The sequence below is a fragment of the Salvelinus sp. IW2-2015 genome, linkage group LG5 (assembly GCF_002910315.2).
Source record: "Salvelinus sp. IW2-2015 linkage group LG5, ASM291031v2, whole genome shotgun sequence".
Classification (NCBI taxonomy): Eukaryota; Metazoa; Chordata; class Actinopteri; order Salmoniformes; family Salmonidae; genus Salvelinus; species Salvelinus sp. IW2-2015.
This window is the reverse complement of record NC_036844.1, coordinates 15,791,478-15,812,561: the sequence shown is the minus strand read 5'-3', so window position 1 is coordinate 15,812,561 and position 21,084 is coordinate 15,791,478. Positions and strand designations below refer to the sequence as shown.

Below are 21,084 nucleotides of genomic sequence, written 5' to 3'. Positions count from 1 at the left end.
TGAGAGAGATAAAATTTAGAAGTTGATGGTTTCAGATTACAAGGATTGCAATGTTTTATTTTTCATATTATTTTCAGTTTAAGCGTTGTCAGATTCAATTAGATCTGTGGACATGCTTTTTAATGGTAACTCGGAATCTTGAGCTTTCCAAAAGTTGTTTATATATTGTAGAGGCTAGTTCTTTTCGAGAGCCCAGATGTTGTATTTATTACAATCCCAGTCATTGATGCGATTCGGCTAGGGCCATAGTCAGCATAGCTGACCGATTTCTAGAGAGTCTAGAAAAAAAGGAGTGCCTGTAATGGTATGTATCTTTCAAATCTGTGTAATGTTCTGAAAACCATTACGTCCATGGTGAGGCATGATTCCAAATTTGACCATTGGGCGGGATGTAAAAGTCCGCCCTCTATGATCGCAAGGCTTATTGTGAACTATTGAGTATGTCTTCCATTTTGATTCCGATTACGACTTTGTTTTTTGTCTTTCAATTTTTGCGCCCATAGAAATGTTTGAGCAAGTAATAGGACCAAAGCGTAGTTTACATTATCAGGATATCGAGGAAGACTACCTCTTCCAGGGCAATATGAGACACCATATTTCTCTCTATACTTCAGCAGGGGGCAGAAGAGTTTTGGCTAACCAATTTAGAATGGTGTGGAAATGCTAGGATCCTGGAAACTACAATTTAAAAGTTCAAGTACAAGATAGACTAGTCGTTCTAGTCGTTTCCCCTCTTTGTTAATGTGTTTTAATTTTATTCCAGGATTGTTTACTTTGCTCATAACGTTTTGAAACTGCACTATGAATTTAAAAAATGCCCAATAACAAAGGGAAGCAATGGAAAAATTCTACTACAGAAATTCAGCCTTTCAATATAATATTTTTGACAATAGATATTCTGCAGGTTAAAGCCAGCGATATTATTCCATCTACTGAACTCGAATGATTTGAGCGTTCTGTTAAAGCTTCTGCAATGTTTATCTACGGAAAGAAATATATCTACTTTTCAAATATTTAAAATTAGAAACAATTGGGAACCGTAAGTAGAGAGGAGTGCTCCATCGGTGTCTTGAGGCAGTAGGGCTTATTGGTTAGATAATTGTATAAACTTGAGATGAAGCTTAGTTTATGATCTTCAATGCATTTGGGAGCGATTGGCATATATTGTGTAGATAAATAAAATATTGTCTGTGTATAATGAGATGCAATTGATCAGTAGATTTTAGGAAGTTTGTATTTTCCGTCAATTTGACGAATTGGCTGGGCAAGGGATTCCATGGATAATAAGAATAGGAAAGGCGAAATTGGATCGCCCTGTCTACTGCTTCTGTGAATCTATAACGGCGCAACGCGCAAAGAAGATATTGCATTTTATAACTATAGCTGAGGGAATGGCATATAGTATTTTAATCATATTAATGAAATTGGTGCCAATTCCCATATGTTCCAAGACAGACCAGAGACAAACTATAATGGTTATATCAAAATATTTGTCTGCATCGAGAGATAATACAGGCCAAGGAGTTGTTGCTTTTGATGAAGCGTCTAAGATGTGTAATAGTCGACAGAGGTTATCTGAGGGTAAAAGATTTTTAACAAACTCGCTTTGGTCCGTGTGTACCAATTTGGGTAAGTCTCAAGATGGGACATCAATACTTTGGAATACCGTTTAATATCTGTTACTGAACATTTATTTTTGGATTATGTTCCATAATTTGAAATTGTGTTTCTTTATATTGGCAAAAAATACAGACTCAGAGCTTCAAAATGACAAATGCTGTAGTTGGAGGAAGCATGGGGAAGTAATGCTGCTTTAAAAGTTTATAAACTTATAATCCCGTTTAGGTGAAAAGGGCAATCAAACATTTTGCTGCAATTTTCACACATGTTCTACATTAATCCTTTCACCAAATTGCCAAAATGGATTCTTTGAACATTACCTTACCATGTTCCCCCATTATGCAAACCATTAACAATATTAATATAACCTTTCACATTGAACAGCTACAGTGCTGCTCTTTGTTTATGCCCATTTAGCATCATTCACACCCTTAGACCCACCCATCTTAAAGAATTCACATTGGAACACGTGACTGTAACCATGTGCTAAATCAATGAAGTAGTGCTTAAAAAATGAATATTTCAACATTTAAAATACTTTATTAACTTCAAGGTGTAGGAGCCTACAATTAAGAAAAACGTTAAAACACAAGTCACACAAATGCATAAGAACACTAACTAGACCTAGATCATAAGATCCTTTGAGTGACTTTGGTTCAGGTCATGTTATGATATAAAAAAAGGAATCTAGCCTGAGAGCATATTTCTGTCCTGCCCTTTGGAGCAGGACATGAAATGTCCATGGCCTTTTCATTGCAAAAGTCCTGATCTTCTCTAAAATATATGTTTGCCAGGTTGTGTCCAGTCNTGCCCTTTGGAGCAGGACATGAAATGTCCATGGCCTTTTCATTGCAAAAGTCCTGATCTTCTCTAAAATATATGTTTGCCAGGTTGTGTCCAGTCTGGAGGATGCTTTCTCATTTCTGGGAGGACGAAAGTCAACATTGGTCCCATCTGAGTGAATCTCCTTGGCCACAACAACATCAGGCTCCAGACAATTGATGCTGTAAAGGAGGAAAGCAGACAAAAATAGACAAGACATTATTAAAACCTTGCATACCAGAAATAACATTCAAGTTCAAGCTATAAGCTCAAAGTAAAAAAAGATAAATACCTGAAGTGTTGCTTGTTCACCCTCCATCTCCTTGTACTGGTGGCAGAGAGCAGGTTCATGCTGAAAAAAGGGGGCAATAGTGAGAACACTGGGTGGCATCCTTACRTTTTTTWAAGAAAAGTAAAATTAGTGCCGTGTTCACATCTCTCCCAAATGAACCTTTGTGAATGGCTGTACTAATCATTTAGAGCATTAGTGAACCTAATTGATTCCAACATTTTAAATCGACGTAAGGAGTAATACCATCCCATCCAGGTGGTTTGCCTTTATTCATGCTATCCAGTGGCCTTTATTCATGCTATCCAGTGGCCTTTATTCATGCTATCCAATGCCCTTTATTCATGCTATCCAATGCCCTTTATTCATGCTATCCAATGCCCTTTTGAGTTCGAGAGTTTTGGTCTCCCAGCAAGGTGACTTCCTCCATTGAGAGAAGAGGAGTTCTTCATTCTTTTAGAAAATACTTAGTCTGGTTTGGTGTGGATTTACAGTCAAAGGTGTACAGTTCTTTATAGAAGTGGGAGATTATTTGATTTATTTGGGTTCTGATAGTAATCCCCCTGTTTCAAATTCACTATTTGCTATATCAGCTAATTGGTAATTACTGCATAGCTTGTTGGCCAGTAAACGACTGGGACGATTACCATGAGTCTAACTCGATGGATGGCAGATTCTGCTCTCTACCTTATCAGTAAATGAAGTTCTGTCWTGACTTTGGAAAGAGTACTATCTACCTGGTCTATAAAGAGTGTTTGTTGAGAATGCTCTAACACAGTTAACATTTCCAATTCTTATATCTTCTTTAATTGTGATTTATTCAACCCAGATGCAAATGGKGTTGCATTATTTTTAACAAAACCTTCGMTTGCATCACATAGAATCTGGGGCTCTTCGACTGAATATTTATTGGTCATTATGAATTTAGTTCCYTTTCAAATTCATCAKAAAATGTTGWMTTTTTTAGTAATGAAWRGTTGAAACGRCATCTTGTCGCTCTTTTAGGAGATTCTGAAATTTGAATTTGTCAGTATTAAGCATGSTGGTCAGACAAGCTCATATGTCGAATTTCTATTTTCTTGGTTAAAGAAAATAGTTGTAGATAATAGTCTGAAACTGATTCGTGAGAATGATTTATACCTGTTTGAGTAGAAAGTGTCCTCTTTTGCTTTAGGATTATGTGCTCACCAAGCATCAATGAGGTTSTAATCAAAGAGTATATGCTGGAGAGCCTTGGTTGCGTGTAGATTGTAGTTGGTCTTAATAGATTTGTCCTGCATGTCRGAAATGACATTCATGTSTGTCCCAATAACCAGATGGAATTCAGTTGATTCTAACAATATGTTCAGAGAATCAAAAAACCTAGGATCATATCAATTTGGAGCGTACACATTAATAAAGSAAATTTTCTTTCCATTATGGATACATTTAAGGAAAGTGATTCTGCGTTCTTYGTCTTCGCCTTTACCCAGGAGGGTGATTTAGAGTTTCTGACTTATCATTATGATAACTAAAGATGTATTGTTTGGGGCTGATGAAAAATAAGCCAGTTTGTACAAATGGTTCTCTATTCTATGTGCGTCCTTTTGTAGCAGGTGTGTTTCTCGGAGCATTGCTATATCAACATGGTTTCTTGCTAGGATATCAAGACAGCTGGAACATTTTATAGGAGAGTTTAGGCCTTTCAAATTCCAAGAYCGATTAGCTAGTGTTGCCATTGTCAAAAAAATGATGTATTATTAATTACGTTATTGTTATCTTTACTGTTAATACGCKCACGGATGTAAAACAAAAAAGCAGGACACAGAGGGAAACCCAGCCATTGGACGTTCCCCACCCAATAAAACCCTCTTAAATCATTATCCTCATTATTATTATTATCAGCAATAACGGCTAAATTACCGTAACAACATAATGTATCCTACATTTTTATTAAGTATGTATGTGCTTTTTTACTATGTAAAAAAATAAAGAATAAAGAAGAGGGTTTACGCAAGTAATGCAGTCTATAACTAATCATGACCTGTAGGTCAATTCCTCCTGGGAGGTAAATTCAGCCACGTGAACAGAGGAAGACAAAAAATGACTGTGTGGTAGCCCATATGGGGCTGGCCGTCTATCCTAATCAGTTTAGCCCATATGGGACTGGCCGTCTATCCTAATCAGTTTAGCCCATATGGGACTGGCCGTTCTATCCTAATCATGTGTAAGCCCATATGGACTGGCCGTCTATCCTAATCAGTGCTAGCCCATATGGGACTGGCCGTCTATCCTAATCAGGTTAGCCCATATGGGACTGGCCGTCTATCCTAATCAGTTATGCCCATATGGGACTGGCCGTCTGATCCTAATCAGTGTAGCCCATATGGGACTGGCCGTCTATCCTAATCATGTAGCCCTATGGGACTGGCCGTCTATCCTAATCAGTTAGCCCCCATATGGGATTGGCCGTCTATCCTACACGTTTAGCCCATATGGACTGGGCCGTCTATCCTAATCAGTTGTAGCCCATATGGGAACTGGCCGTCTATCCTAATCAGTGTAGCCCATATGGGACTGGCCGTCTATCCTAATCAGTTTAGCCCATATGGATGGCCGTCTATCCTATACACAGTGTAGCCCATATGGGACTGGCCGTCTATCCTAATCAGTTTAGCCCATATGGACTGGCCGTTCTATCCTAATCAGTTAGCCCATATGGACTGGCCGTCTATCCTAATCAGTGTAGCCCATATGGACTGGCCGGTCTATCTACACAGTTAGCCCATATGGGACTGGCCGTCTATCCTAATCAGTGTAGCCCATATGGGACTCGGCCGTCTATCCTAATCAGTTTTAGCCCATATGGACTGGCAGTCTTCCTAATCAGTTTAGCCCATATGGGGCTGGCCGTCTATCCTAATCAGTGTAGCCCATATGGGACTGGCCAGTCTATCCTAATCAGTGAGCCCATATGGGACTGGCCGTCTATCCTAACAGTTTAGCCCATAGGACTGGCCGGCCTATCCTAATCAGTGTAGCCCATATGGGACTGGCCGTCTATCCTAATCAGTGTAGCCCATATGGGACTGGCCGTCTATCTATCAGTTAGCCCATATGGGACTGGCCGTCTATCATAATCAGTGTAGCCCATATGGGACTGGCCGTCTATCCTAATCAGTGTAGCCTCATATGGGACTGGCCGTCTATCCACACAGTTTAAGCCCCATATGGACTGGCCGCCTATCCTAATCAGTTTAGCCCATATGGGACTGGCCGTCTATCCTAAACAGTGTTTAGCCCATATGGGACTGGCCGTCTATCCTAACACAGTTTGAGCCCATAGGGACTGGCCGTCTATCCTAAACAGTTTAGCCCATATGGGACTGGCGTCTATCCTAAACAGTTTAGCCCATATGGACTGCCGTCCTATCCTAAACAGTTTAGCCCATATGGACTGGCCGGCTATCCTAACAGTTTAGCCCATATGGCTGGCCGTCTATTCCTACACGTTTAGCCCTATGGGACTGGCCGTCTATCTTCTAAACAGTTTAGCCCATATGGGACTGGCCGTCTATCCTAATCAGTTTAGCCCATATGGGACTGGCCGTCTATCCTACACAGTTTAGCCCATATGGATTCAATGCCCTGTAGCCCAACAAAGAAGCCACCCCAGTCTGTATGACACTTCAGTAATATTGTCTTTTGTTCAATAATTGGTGTGGAGTCATCATTGTCTAAATTAGTGGTCACTATTTTTAAGGCATTCCTAGTCGTTCACKAAACATTTCAGTAAAAACCRGACGATGAAGCCTTCCCGTTCCTATTTTTATTTTATTTGTTGCTGTTGGCGGTAGGTGCACATGGTTCATCAGCCCTAGCACCGGGAAGGCAAAGTGTTCCCATTTTGGACCATTTCATGTATCTGAAGGAAGAACTCTGCCTACACGGCAGGGCCAGAGAGCAGATCAAGTGCACCTATCAAATCAAATCACCAATCAAATCAAAATCAAATGTATTGGTCACATACACATGTTTAGCAGATGTTATTGCGGGTGTAGCGAAATGCTTGTTCTTCTAGCTCCGACAGTGCAGTAATATCTAACAAGTAATATCCAACAGTTTCACAAAATACATGTAAATCTAAGTAAGGAATGGATTAAGAATATATACATATGTCAGAGCGGCATTGGACTAAGATACAGTGGCATAGTATAGAATACAGTATATACATATGAGATGGGTGATGCAATATTTACACACAATTAAAGTGACTAAGATACCGTAGAATAGTATAGAGTATAATTTGTACATATGAGATGAGTAATGCAAGATATGTAGACATTATTAAAGTGGCTAGTGTTTAATTTCCTTACAGTGGCCAGTGATTCCTAATCTATGTCTATAGGCAGCAGCCTCTGATGTGCTGGAGATGGCTGTTTAACAGTCAGTGGTGTAGTATAGAATACAATACAGTATATACATATGAGATGGGTGATGCAATATGTAAACACAATTTAAAAGTGACTAAGATACAGTAGAATAGTGTGGAGTGCAGTTTATACATATGACATAAGTAATGCTAGATACGGAACGTTATTAAACTGGCTGGTGATCCATTTATAAAAGTGYCCAGTGATTTCTAATCTATGTCTATAGGCAGCCGCCTCTGATGTGCTAGTGATGGCTATTTAGCAGTCTGATGGCCTTGATAGAAGCTGTTTTTCAGACTCTTAAGTCCCAGCTTTGATGCACCTATAATGACCTTGCCTTCTGGATGATAGCAGGGTGAACAGGCATTGGCTCGGGTGGTTGATATCCTTGATGATCTTTTTGGCCTTCCTATGGCATCAGGTGCAGTAGGTGTCCAGGAGGGCAGGACGTTTCCCCCCGGTAATGCATTGGGCAAACCGCACCAACGGCTGAAGAGCTTTGAGGTTGTGGGCGGTGCAGTTTGAACAGTTTGCGGTGATACAGCCCAGCAGGATGCTCTCATTTGTGCATTTGTAAAAGTTTGTGAGGGTTTTAGGTGTCAAGCCACATTTCTTTAGGTGTTAAGCCTCCTGAGGTTGAAGAGGCGCTGATGCGCTTTCTTCACCACACTGTGTGTGTGGGTGGACCATTTCAGTTTGTCAGTGATGTGTACGTCGAGGAACTTGAAGCTTTCCACCTTCTGCGGTCCCATCGATGTGGATAGGGGTTTGCTCCCTCTGCTGTGTTTTGTTGACGTTGAGTGAGAGGTTATTTTCCTGCCACCACACTCCCAGAGCTCTCACCTTCTCCCTGTAGGCGGTCTTATCGTTGTTGGTTATCAAGCCTACTACTGTTGTGTCGTCTGCAAACTTGATGGTTGAGTTGGAGGCATGCTTGGCCACGCCGTCATGGGCCTACCGCTGGCCAATAAGATAGCTCAGATCACCGTGTCTGCACAGTTTCCTCCAGCCATAGAAAAAAGTAACCTGGAACACACAGCAAAGTTGATACTGTGAGATTTCTAAACTTTTAAAATCATGACTTGAGGGAGAAAACAAATACAACAAAAAAGCTGCTGTTTTTATGAGTATGTTCATGTTTGTTGTTATTCAGCACTGTCAACACTTTATTCAACACTTTTATAAGCCATAAAATACGCTTTCTCCCTACTTCCACTCACGATAAGTTTGCATTATTATTAGCGGCTTGTATGGTTTTATATCAAGGAATATTTCACTTTCTCTGGTCATTGGAGTAACAACATGAATTGGTGCATGAGTCTGAAATAAGGCAGTGCAACTTGAGTTTTGTCAGCTGGAAGGCTGTGTCCCCTTTTCTCAGCGGAGGGAGTAAGAGTGGCGAGACGTTGAGAGGCAGCCTCACCACTGCTTCCTCCCTCACGCTGAGTACAGCATCACAGCCAAAAGGTAGGCTGTGTGATTGTGTATGTATAGCATAGCTGAATATTGAGCCAGTCAAATTGGGGTTAGCCTAGATCTATCAGCTCTTCCCCTGTGTGTTGTGCTTATTAAAGAATTCTTGAGTCTCCTTGGCAGTGGAAAATGTGTTTTCAGGCTATGCTCAAACCCTACACCCCAACCCGAGCATTCCGTTCTGCCACCTCTGGTCTCTTGGTCCTCTCACCCTTGCATGCCCACAAACTTCTGACTTCAACTGTAACACTGCAATGTTGGGCTGTATTGGAGAGAGTCTCAGTCTTAAATAATTTCCCACACACAGTCTGTGCCTGTATTTAGTGTTCATGCTAGTGAGGGCCGAGAATCCACTCTCACATAGGTACGTGGTTGCAAAGGGCATCAGTGTCTTAACAGCGCAATTTGCCAAGGCCAGAAATTCTGAGCGCAGCACTATCCAGAAAGCTGGCAGTGGCTTCTGATTTAAATTCACTTTTTACAGAACCGCTTGTTGCAATTTCAATGAGGTTCTCTTGCTCAGATATCTCTTTGTGTCATCCGTTTTATATTAAGCATTTTGAGGCAATTGTAACTTTTTGGGCCACCCTTCTAAATTCACATCGAAATGTGAGTTATAGATCTTTCATTCCCGTTGAAAGCAAGTCTAAGAAGTGGTAGATCTGTTCTATGTGTTATTTCTATGCCTTCTATTCTGAAGTTTTGTTTTTGCATATTTTACTTTTGGTTTTGTACACCAACTTAAAACAGCTAAATATACAGTGTTTTTGATTAGGGAAAATATATTTCACAGTTTAGATGGTACAATGATTCTCTACGCAATGACTTATTGTTTGTCACAAACTGAAATTAGGCGGACTATTAGAATTTTAGCAACCAGGAAATGATGAAGGGAGCTGCAGGGAGCTATTTTTGGACCAGCTACAGTTTGCGTTGCGAGCCACCTTGATCTTGCGAGTTTACATGAATGGTTCGCTGCAGGGATGATTAGGAGATGATGGTGGCTTGCGAGGCTAAGCAACAGTAGGCTCCACGTGTCAGGGCTGTAGAGAGAGCGGGAGCAGAGAGAGAGCGATGTGGTTCTGTTGAGTATCTCTCCAGAGACAGCTTGGCTGCTGGGGCTTCAGCTGGTTCCTGCTGAAAACGATTAACATTATTGTGGCTTATTGTAGCTTGTCCTCAAAGCCTTGTTCTACACTGCGAAACACATTTTAGATGGGAGCATTTTATACACACTTTATAGTCACTTTTATTGCACTTTTCTTTGTGGTTTTGCATCATTCCTGAATTGATGAGCAGATAGTAGGAGAGTTGATCATGTATTCTGTGTGTGTGAACTTCACTTTAAAGCTAGGGCTAACCTAAAGCATTTCAAAACACTCATCTGGTGGGCAGAGATGCTGCTTCTGGACACACACACACACTTACCATACATCACACTCCAACACATACCCTCCTTCACACATACACTTTCATGATGCAGCACCAATGATGTGTGTATGAAGGAGGGTATGTGTTGGAGTGTGATGTATGGTAAGTGTGTGTGTGTGTGTGTCCAGAAGCAGCATCTCTCTGCCCACCAGAGGAGTGTTTTGAAATGCTTTAGGGTAGCCCTAGCTTTAGATCATGATGCAGCACCAATGATGTGTGCAGTTTAGGGCCTTTTTCAGGCTACTCATGCTGTGTCAATCCTGAGTCTTGGCTTTTGTCTGTAGCAGTCCCTCCCCTTTCCACCAGCTGCTGGGGATGCAGGCCTGACTTTGATGCCTCCTTTCTGGGTTGCTTGGATGTCCACTCTCTGTCTCTGGCAGTGGTCCTTCACCCTAGGGCCAACCACATTGCATGGCTGCTTCTGTCCCTGCCTGTCCCTCCACACCCTCCAGCAGCTCCAGCCTCCATCAAAGGCCCTACAGTGACAGACTGTTGGGTAGAGCAGCAGTGGATAGCTGACTCCATCAATATTCAACATTTTCCCTCACTACTGTTTTGTCAAATTCTAAGGCATGTTCAGGCTGCTTTTCTGAATTGACTCTTCCAGTAAAGTGAATAGTGCCTTTACCCTCCTCCAGACTCTATCCTGCTCTTTCCTCTCCTCCACTCTACTCCTGTCCTCTTCTGCATCCTTTCATACTGTAAAGGTTATGATCCACAGCCATGAGAATTATTCCAACTCCTTCTCTCCCTCCCTACTCTTCCCCTTACCCCCCTCTCTCTCCTCGAGTGACGGAGGTCGATTCATCACCTTCCATAAGCCGTCCGCCCGCCCGACTTAAAAGCTCAGTTAGCCACCTGGCAGAAGCCATTGTTCTTGATTTGTGCCTGCGGCTGTGTGACTCCGCTCCGCCGGTACCTGAGAGAGCCTTTGAAGCGCTGAGATGAGGGGGTTCACCTCCGCGTCCTTGAACGCAAGTGGTTCAGTTAATTCTCCCTTGTCTTCCTCTTTTTTGGTGACTGTCCCAGTTCCTAAGTTGAGGTAGTAGCTRCTCCTCTCTTCGACACTGATGACGTTTCTGTTTTTAATATTTTGTTTTCTCTTTTCCTCACATCAGACCCCTCTCTTAATAAAGTGGGGTGAGATTGAGGACATCCATTATTGAAATAGACTGCTTTCCCTGTGTTTTGATCTATAGCTAGTTGTGACAGGGGGAAGTTAAGACGGTACTTACTTACTTCCTCATGAAGCATAGGCCATCAACGACTCCTCTCCATTGTACTCTGTTCTGGGTAGTCATGCTAATCTTGTTCTCACTCCCGCCTCCAGATGTTTTGTGGATGCCTGGAAGTGGTTTAGTTTAAATCTATTGGTCATTGCTGTAGCCTAGTTTTACCTGGGGGGGGGGGTTATGGGTTAGGTGCCTCTGCTGAAGCAGCAGCTCTGATGACATGATCACACTAACAGGTGGCCTGCAGCAGCTCATTTGGCATTACTAGTTTAAGAGCATGGGAGGAACAACAAATTAACTCTCCCRTCCATTTTGAATGTTCATCCTGATGTCTTGTGTTTGGGGTGTTGTGGTGAGATTGTTGTATGAGATATGGTCTGCAGCCTCAGCCTGACCTATTTGTATGGAAGTTGCCCTCCCTTAACAGTTTCACTCCTTCTCCTAACATCTTTCTGCAGCCTTTTAGAAGGAGTCTTTCCAAAGTCGCTTCCATTGCTCCCGGCTTGTTTTTAGTGGCTTTCCACTCAGGACGTTGTAAAGTGCTTTGCSTCACTTGTTAAAACCACTGTGCTATTACAACTAACTGTATTCACAATTTCCTKTAAAACCATCTGAAATGCTTCCTATGAGGTTTTTCTCAGCCTCTCCGGCGGCTTGCTGCACTACTTTATCCTGCTCTATCAGCAACATATTGGGATGAGGGTCAAAGAGCACTTTCGGTAGCTGTATTGCTAGAGATATTTTTTCAGTTATCTATCCATGACAGGTTGCTTTTCGCTGCTAAGCAATGGACTGATATGGACAATGGAGATCTTCAGTTTTGAATTGATAAACGGCTACATTTTGCCGGCTGTGCTGTTCGCTAGCAGACAAGGCAGTCTGCACAGTGGGAAAGATATAACGTAACGTCACATACCGAAATGTAATAAAGTAGCCTGCAAGAAATAAAGGCTGCACACCATGGTTAATCTCCCGGAGCTCTCTAGCCCTCTGACGACCGTGTGGGCCTGGGGTCTGGGTGGGAGTGAGTGTTAGAGACCTGTCAGTCTCTGTATGCGTCTTTGCACTGTGGCCTACATGTGTTTGTGAGGTTACGCCTCATACACCACCACTGACAGTTGTCATGCAACTCTTTTCTTGTGTTACTAAACCTTGATGGCGGTTTTGACTAGGTGGAATACAGCTATGACTGGAAGTGACTTCTTTGTAGCAGGTTAAGAGTATAAGGTTAGGGTTAGCTAAAATGCTTTCCGTACCTGCTACGAAAAGCGACTTCCGGTTGTGGCTGTACTCACAATCCCCTGAAGGCAACCACTCAAGTCCATCTCTTTTCTCGCCTACAAACCATCCACCCAGTGCAGTACACACACACAAACAATGCTCATCAATTTGCAGAGAAGAATGGGAGAAACTCCCCAAATACAGGTGTGCCAAGCTTGTAGCGTCATACCCAAGAAGACTCGGGGCTGTAATCGCTGCCAAAGGTGCTTCAACAAAGTACTGAGTAAATGGTCTAAATACTGAATATTTAAATTTGATATTTATTTRRCCCCCCCTTTTTTTATACATTTGCAAKAAATTCTAAACCTGTTTTTGCTTTGTCATTATGGGTGTTGTGTAGATTGATGGGAAAAAACTATACATTTTAGAATAATTCTGTAACATAACAAAATGTGGAAATGTCAAGGGGTCTGAATAAGTTACGAATGCTCTGTATTTGAGAGACGGAGAAGACAGTATAAAGAGGAAACCGATGATGCCAGGGCAGTATCATGAACAGGATGCTACAGACAGGGAGAATATATAACGTATGAAATCATACCCCAGAGGAACATATAGCAGAAGGCTTATTCGAAATGACTGCATCCATGCATGTAGAGATGATGGTCATATGTGTACCAACAGTCGGATGAGATATGAAACTTATTGATGCTTGAAACTGAATTGTACTGTATTAAATACAGTTGACGTCGGAAGTTTACATYCACTTAGGTTGGAGTCATTAAAACTTGTTTTTCAACCACTCCACAAATTTCTTGTTAACAAACTATAATTTTGGCAAGTCGGTTAGGACATCTACTTTGTGCATGACACAAGTAATTTTCCAACAAATGTTTACAGACAGATTATTTCATTTATAATTCACTGTATCACAATTCCAGTGGGTTAGAAGTTTACATACACTAAGTTGACTGTGCCTTTAAACAGATTGGAAAATTCCAGAAAATTATGTCAGGGCTTTAGAAGCTTCAGATAGGCTAATTGACATAATTTGAGTCAATTGGAGGTGTACCTGTGGATGTAATTCAAGGCCTACCTTCAAACTCAGTGCCTCTTTGCTTGACATCATGGGTGAATCAAAATAAATCAGCCAAGACCTCAGAATGTAAATTGTAGACCTCCACAAGTCTGGTTCATCCTTGGGAGCAATTTCCAAACTCCTGAAGGTACCACGTTCATCTGTACAAACAATAGTACGCAAGTATAAACACCATGGGACCACGCAGCCGTCATACTGCTCAGGAAGGAGACGTGTTCTGTCTCCTGGAGATGAATGTACTTCAGTGCGAAAAGTGCAAATCAATCCCAGAACAACAGCAAATGACCTTGTGAAGAAGCTGGAGGAAACAGGTACAAACGTATCTATATCCACAGTAAAACYAGTCCTATATCGACATAACCTGAAAGGCCGCTCATCAAGGAAGAAGCCACTGCTCCAAAACCACCATAACAAAGCCAGACTACGGTTTGCAACTGCACATGGGGACAAAGATCATACTTTTTGGAGGCATGCATCTGGTCTGATGAAACAAAAATATAACTGTTTGAGCATAGTGACCACATTGTTATGTTTAGGAAAAAAGGGGAGGCTTGCAAGCCGAAGAACTCCATCCCAACCGTGAAGCACGGGGGTGGCGGCAGCATGTTGTGGGGGTGCTTTGCTGCAGGAGGGACTGGTGCACTTCACAAAATAGATGGCATCATGGGGATTATGTGGATATATTGAAGCAACATCTCAAGACATCAGTCAGGAAGTTAAAGCTTGGTCGCAAATGGGTCTTCCAAATGGACAATGACCCCAAGCATATTTCCAAAGTTATGGCTTAAGGACAACAAAGTCAAGGTATTGGAGTGGCCATCACAAAGCCCTGTCCTCATCCTATAGAAAATTTGTGGGCAGAATTGAAAAAGTGTGTGCGAGCAAGGAGGCCTACAAACCTGACTCAGTTACACCAGCTCTGTCAGGAGGAATGGGCCAAAAGTCACCCAACTTATTGTGGGAGGCTTGTGGAAGGCTACCTGAAACGTTTGACCCAAGTTAAACAATTTAAAGGCAATGCTACCAAATACTAATTGAGTGTATGTAAACTTCTGACCCACTGGTAATGTGATGAAAAAAATGAAAGCTGAATTAAATCCTTCTCTCTACTATTATTCTGACATTTCACATTCTTACAATAAAGTGGTGATCCTAACTGATATAAAACTGTATTTCTACTAGGAATAAATGCCAGGAATTGAAAAACTGAGTTTAAATGTATTTGGCTAAGGTGTATGTAAACATCCGACTTCAACTGTAGCTAGGTGGGACAACCAACTGTATAAACATCTCTGTTTCGGTTCATACACAGAATGGAAAATATTGATTGAAAGTGGGGCATAGTTTCTTTCAATCCACACACTGTTGGTAAAAGTATAGCATAAATTTAAACATCCCTATTGTAAGAAATAAGAATATGTTATTTCTATTTCTTATATATATATATATATATATATATACATTTTTTGTTGTACTTTTTACCCCTTTTTCTTCAAAATTTTTGTGATATCCAATTGGTAGTTACAGTCTTGTCTAATCGCTGCAACTCTCGTATGCACTCGGGAGAGGCGAATGTTGAGACCCATGCGTCCTCGAAAACACGACCCTGCTTGCTTAACCCGGAAGCCAGCTGCACCAATGTGTCGGAGGAAACACTGTACAACCTGTGACCGACGTCAGCGTGCATGCGCCCGGCCCSCCACAAGGAGTCACTGGAGCGCGATGGGACAAGGACATCCCGGCCGGCCAAACCCTCCCCTAACCCGGACGTCGCTGGGCCAATTGTGCACTGCCTCATGGGTCTCCCGGTCACGGCCGGCTGCAACACATCCTGGGATTGAACCCAGGTCTGTAGTGACGCCGCAAGTGCTGCGATCCAGTGCCTTAGACTGCTGCGCCACTCAGGAGCTTATATTTCWATTTCTGCCCAGGACACACATTTCATCCTCTTTCTCCCCCATCAAAGAGGCGCATCTTCATGGAGGCAGATTCCTTAGCCAGGCTAATGGTCCCCTGATCTCTCATTCCAGAGGGCCACGGCTGAAGAGCTCGCTGCCACACTTCCTTAATAGAACTGTAAAATATTGAAAAACTTCCATTAGCGACACAGAACTACCTATCTACCTTATTTCTCTCTCTCCCTTCACCCTCATTCTCCCTCCCTCCACCCTCATTTTCTCTCTGTCCCTTCACCCCTCATTCTCTCTCTCTCTCCCTTCACCCCTCATTCTCTCTCTCTCTCTCTCTCTCTCTCTCTCTCTCTCTCTCTCTCTCCTTTCACCCCCTCATTCTCTCACACACACTTCTATCACTCTCTTCCCTTATTCTCTCCTCAGTCTGCCTTTCTCTCTCTCCCTGAGAAACCCAGGTAATTGAAGCCTAAACAGTCAGCTGCAAAGGCAGACCTGTTGCCCACCAATCATGGCATCATGCATACATATGAAGTGGGATTATGAGTCCATCCTCATGTAGGTAGAAACGAGAGGAAACGGCCCAAATGTTGTTTTCTTGTTTGTCTCTAACGGCTAGCCTGGTGTCCAGACTCTTCCTATCATATACCTACTAGCAAGCTAGTGATGACTATTTGTTAACATACAACATGGTCTCTGATCTGGTGCTCAGGCTAGTCCCTTTCCTCCTATGTCCCTACTGAGCTGGTATGGTCCATGTTCAGGGACTGCGCTCAGAAAAGGAGACCTGAGGCATGTGTTCTCTCCACACAGAATTGGCCTTGTGGAAGTGGCTGTCCCCTGGTCCCTCCACCACTGCATGTTGCAATGATTAAACCTCTCTGTCAGTGTCCTATGGTGAACGGTGCACAGAGCGGACAGAGCATTCCAATGAGGGCCATGACGACAGAGGAGTGGTCGGCCCTCTGTACTGTGAAATGGGCTTTCCGTTACCGTTCAGCCTGCAACCAACCCTCACTGTGCCTCACTCACATCTATTTTTGACTGTCAACTTTTAAACCCAATCCCAAACAAAGCTTTGCAAATAGCATTGGCATCACATAGCCTAAGCACAAAATACTTTTCTATGAAAAAGCCTAGGTATTGTGTCTGGTGCGTTCTAATTTCTCGTTCTCAGAACAACCCCACGCACTTGGTTCTTAAAATAACTGTATTCTCTCCTCTCTGTAGCGTGGCTCTTCAGACGGCCTGGGCCCAGCGGAGGAGGAGGCAGACAGTATCGGCGTTGGTAACTGTCCCTCTGACAAACAGCTGAATGAAGGCAAGCCAATTAAAGGTAAGACTTGTACACACACCACAGCATTTAGAGGCTGACCTTGACACAGTCCCAGTCGTCACAGCCCGGCCTGCCCACTCTGATAATTAAACTGTCTGAGGATGTTTCTTTTCTGCTTAATTGTTTGTTTGGTGAGTGGGAATGCTGAGGCCTTTGTTGATGAGTAGACAGTGGAGGTGGTTGGGGTGGTACGCTTGTGTTTTGCGGAGTGCGTGTGTGTATGTGTGGTTTCCTTTAGAACTGTCAGCTAGAAAATTGACTAAATGATTAGGTGGCTGCAGGCTGCTCAAAAAGCGTGGTGGCTGAGGTTCATGTCTTTGGCCCATGCTAATGACGGTTAACCCCCAGCTCAATGATACTCTCTCTGTCTCTCTGTTTGCCTGCCTGGGGAAGGTTAATGGTTTATGGTAAAATGAGTGACTGCCACTCTGGCACTTTTTTTGTCTTAAACGACCTCAAGCTTTAACCAAACACCCCCCCCCCTCTCTCTCTCCCACCTCCGCCTTTCTTCCCAGTGCCCTTTGCGCCGATCTGCTTCGCCATCAAAGCCAAAGAGAACGACATGCTACCGCTGGAGAAGAACCGTGTACGGCTGGACGACGACTCAGATGATGACCCGGACAAGTTGCTGGGCGAGGAGGGTCTGGAGGCCCTGCTGGAGGGGGCGGAGATGGTGGTCAGAGCGGTCACTGCGACCCCTGAGGAGAAGAGACCCACTCTCACCCTGGAGGAGCTGGAGGCTAAACAAGGTAGCTAGCTACAGCTGCTCTCACTGGCTGCACTTCATATATTAAAGAACATCTTATTTTACTTTACCTAAAAGCTTTTTTGGAATGCCCTAAATGGCCATGTGGCTCAGTTGGAATGCCCCTAAATGGCCATGTGGCTCAGTTGGAATGCCCCTAAATGGCCATGTGCTCAGTTGGAATGCCCCTAAATGGCCATGTGGCTCNTGGAATGCCCCTAAATGGCCATGTGGCTCAGTTGGAATGCCCCTAAATGGCCATGTGGCTCAGTTGGAATGCCCCTAAATGGCCTTGCGGCTCTGTTAGAATGCCCCTAAATGGCCATGCGGCTCTGTTGGAATGCCCCTAAATGGCCATGTGGCTCAGTTGGAATGCCCCTAAATGGCCATGTGGCTCAGTTGGAATGCCCCTAAATGGCCATGCGGCTCTGTTGGAATGCCCCTAAATGGACATGTGGCTCAGTTGGAATGCCCCTAAATGATTGTGCGTTCCCGGTAAAAGTCGGGCAGTTGTTGTTGCCATCCTGTACCTGTCCCACAGGTTTGATGTTCAGATGTACCGATCCTGTGCAGGTGTTGTCTGCCACTGCGAGGACGATCAGCTGTCCGTCCTGTCTCCCTGTAGCGCTGTCTTAGGTGTCTCACAGTATGGACATTGCAATTTCTTGCCCTGARCACATCTCCAGTCCTCATGCCTCCTTGCAGCATGCCTAAGGCACGTTCACGCAGATGTGCAGGGACCCTGGGCATCTTTCTTTTGGTGTTTTTCAGAGTCAGTAGAAAGGCCTCTTTAGTGTCCTAAGTTTTCATAACTGTGACCTTAATTGCCTACTGTTAGTGTCTTAACAACTGTTCCACAGGTACATGTTCATTTAATTGTTTATGGTTCATTGAACAAGCATGGGAAACAGTGTTTAAACCCTTTACAATGAAGATCTGTGAAGTTATTTGGATTTTTACTATTTTTATCTTTGAAAGACAGGGTCCTGAAAAAGGGATGTTTCTTTTTTGGCTGAGTTAATATCYGCCCTTTTCAATTCTTGGTAAATATCTCCTCAGTTAGTGTGAATGACCTGTACTAGTCTGTCTGCTGTATTGCCATCTCTCAGTAGGAAATAAATCCAGTAATTWTTTTAAGGACAGTGGAAGTTACTAAAAATGCTTATTTTTTTGTTAAAACCAACACTTTTCCGCCCCAAGGCTACAGCATTTTTATCATCTCTCACTGTCCTCCGAGAGTTGCAGAATTTCCTCTTCACTTAAGCTTGCTCCTCTATTCATGCATCTGACAGACAGCATCTTAAATGGCATAGAGATGGCCCTGTCCAGGTCAGACTGGAGGTCTGCTAGCTCACCACCCTCACCCACCGCCGGCTCTAAGTGTCTTCTGTCGTTGCCGGTCTCTTTCTCTTTCACTCTCGCTTAAGTTATATTAGCTGTCTGTTAATACAGCCGTCACTCGCTGGGAGAGCTGCGGGCGGACTAGGAACGACATCGCTCAATCAAATACACACGCATGCTCCGCCTTTGCGGGAAGTCAGACTAGCGGGAATGGAGGGAGAATGGAATAGGGAAGAGGCACAGCAGTAAATAACTGGTAGAAAGTGAGKGCGAGGGAGAGGAAAGGGTGGCTTTTATAAGGAGTGCTTCCAGGAAGGAAGTCAGGAGAGACTGGATGCAATAAACCACAGTTGTATTTCTCTCTTAGCTCCCCCATAATGGAGATATTTACAGTACCAGTCAAAGGTTTCGACACAKCTACTCATTCAAGGGTTTTTCTTTATTTTTACTATTTCCTACATTGTAGAATAATAGTGAAGATGTCAAAACTATGAAATAACACATGGAATCATGTAGTAAAGTAGCCACCCTTTGCATTGATGACAGCTTTGCACACTCTTGGCATTTCTCTCAACCAGCTTCATGAGGTAGTCACCTGGCATGCATTTCAATTAACACGTGTGCCTTCTTAAAAGTTAATTTGTGGAATTTATTTCCTTAATGCGTTTGAGTCAATCAGTTGTGCTGTGACAAGGGAGGGGTGGTATGCAGAATATAGCCCTATTTGGTAAAAGACCAAGTCCATATTATGGCAAGAACAGCTCAAATAAGCAAAGAGAAACAACAGCATCATTGCTTTAGGTCAGTCAATACGGAACATTTCAATAACATTTAAAGTTTCTTCAAGTGCAGTCACAAAAACCATCTAGTGCTATGATAAAGCTGGCTCTCGTGAACACCGCCACAGGAATGGAAGTCCCAGAGTTACCTCTGCTGCAGAGGATAAGTTCATTAGAGTTACCAGCCTCAGAAATTGCAGCCCAAATAACTGCTTCACAGAGTTCAAGTAACAGACACATCTCAACATCAACTGTTCAGAGGAGACTGGGTGAATCAGGCCTTCATGTTCGAATTGCTGCAAAGAAACCACTACTAAAGGACACCAATAATAAGAAGAGACTTGCTTGGGCCAATAAACACGAGTAATGGACATTAGACCAGTGGAAATCTGTGCTTTGGTCAGATGAGTTCAAATTTGAGGTTTTTGTTTCCAACKGCCGTGTCTTTGTGAGACGCAGAGTAGGTGATCGGATGATCTCTGCATGTGTGGTTCCCACCGTGAAGCATGGAGGAGGAGGTGTGATGGTGTGGGGGTGCTTTGCTGGTGACACTGTCTGTGATTTATTTTGAATTCAAGGCACACTTAACCAGCATGGCTACCACAGCATTCTGCAGCGACACACCATCTCATCTGGTTTGGGCTTAGTCCCACTATTATTTGTTTTTCAACAGGACAATGACCCAGCACACCTCCAGCCTGTGTAAGGGCTATTTGTTCAAGGAGAGGGATGGAGTGCTGCGTCAGATGACCTGGCCTCCACAATCACCCGACCTCAAAAGAATTGAGATGGTTGGGATGAGTTGGACCGCAGAGTGAAGGAAAAGCAGCCAACAAGTAGCATATGTGGGAACTCCTTCAAGACTGTTGTAAAAGCGTTKCTCATGAAGCTGGTTGAGAGAATGCTAGGAGTGTGCAAAGCTGTCATCAAGGCAAAGGGTGGCTACTTTGAACATTCTCAAATATAAAAAACATTTTTTGGTTACTACATGATTCCATATGTTATTTCATGGTTTTGATGTCTTCACTYTTATRCTACAARATAGAAAAAAGAAAGAAAACCCCTTGAATGAGTACCAACTTTTGACTGGTACTGTATGTGCACACAATCTCAGGAGTGTGTTGATGCAAATGTAAAGGCAGGRCTGACTCACGGGACCCATTCATAATGTTTAGTGTGCATTAAGCCTGGTCTCTCTCTCTCTCACACACACACACACACACATACACAGCCACCAAATGTTCTGGTATTTAGGCCTAGTTTCAGGGGCTGGTTCAGGTTGACAATGCGCACACACACACCCGGCCCCAGCGGAGGGAAAGCGGAACATCTGTGTAATTATCTCAGGCTAAAGAACGGGCCTGGCAAGTGAAA

At 43.2% G+C, this 21,084-nt stretch overlaps 1 protein-coding gene across 3 annotated transcripts in view; it reads left to right on the top strand.

The window, feature by feature from the left end:
* Positions 1–21,084, top strand: part of LOC111963973 (splicing factor, suppressor of white-apricot homolog) — a 130,842-nt gene that overhangs the window by 51,887 nt on the left and 57,871 nt on the right. For all 3 annotated transcript variants that reach the window (XM_023987587.2, XM_023987586.2, XM_023987588.2), the window contains exons 11-12: positions 16,740–16,845; positions 17,361–17,594. In XM_023987587.2, coding sequence (XP_023843355.2) covers positions 16,740–16,845; positions 17,361–17,594 — 340 coding nt within the window. The remainder of the gene's footprint in view (positions 1–16,739; positions 16,846–17,360; positions 17,595–21,084) is intronic.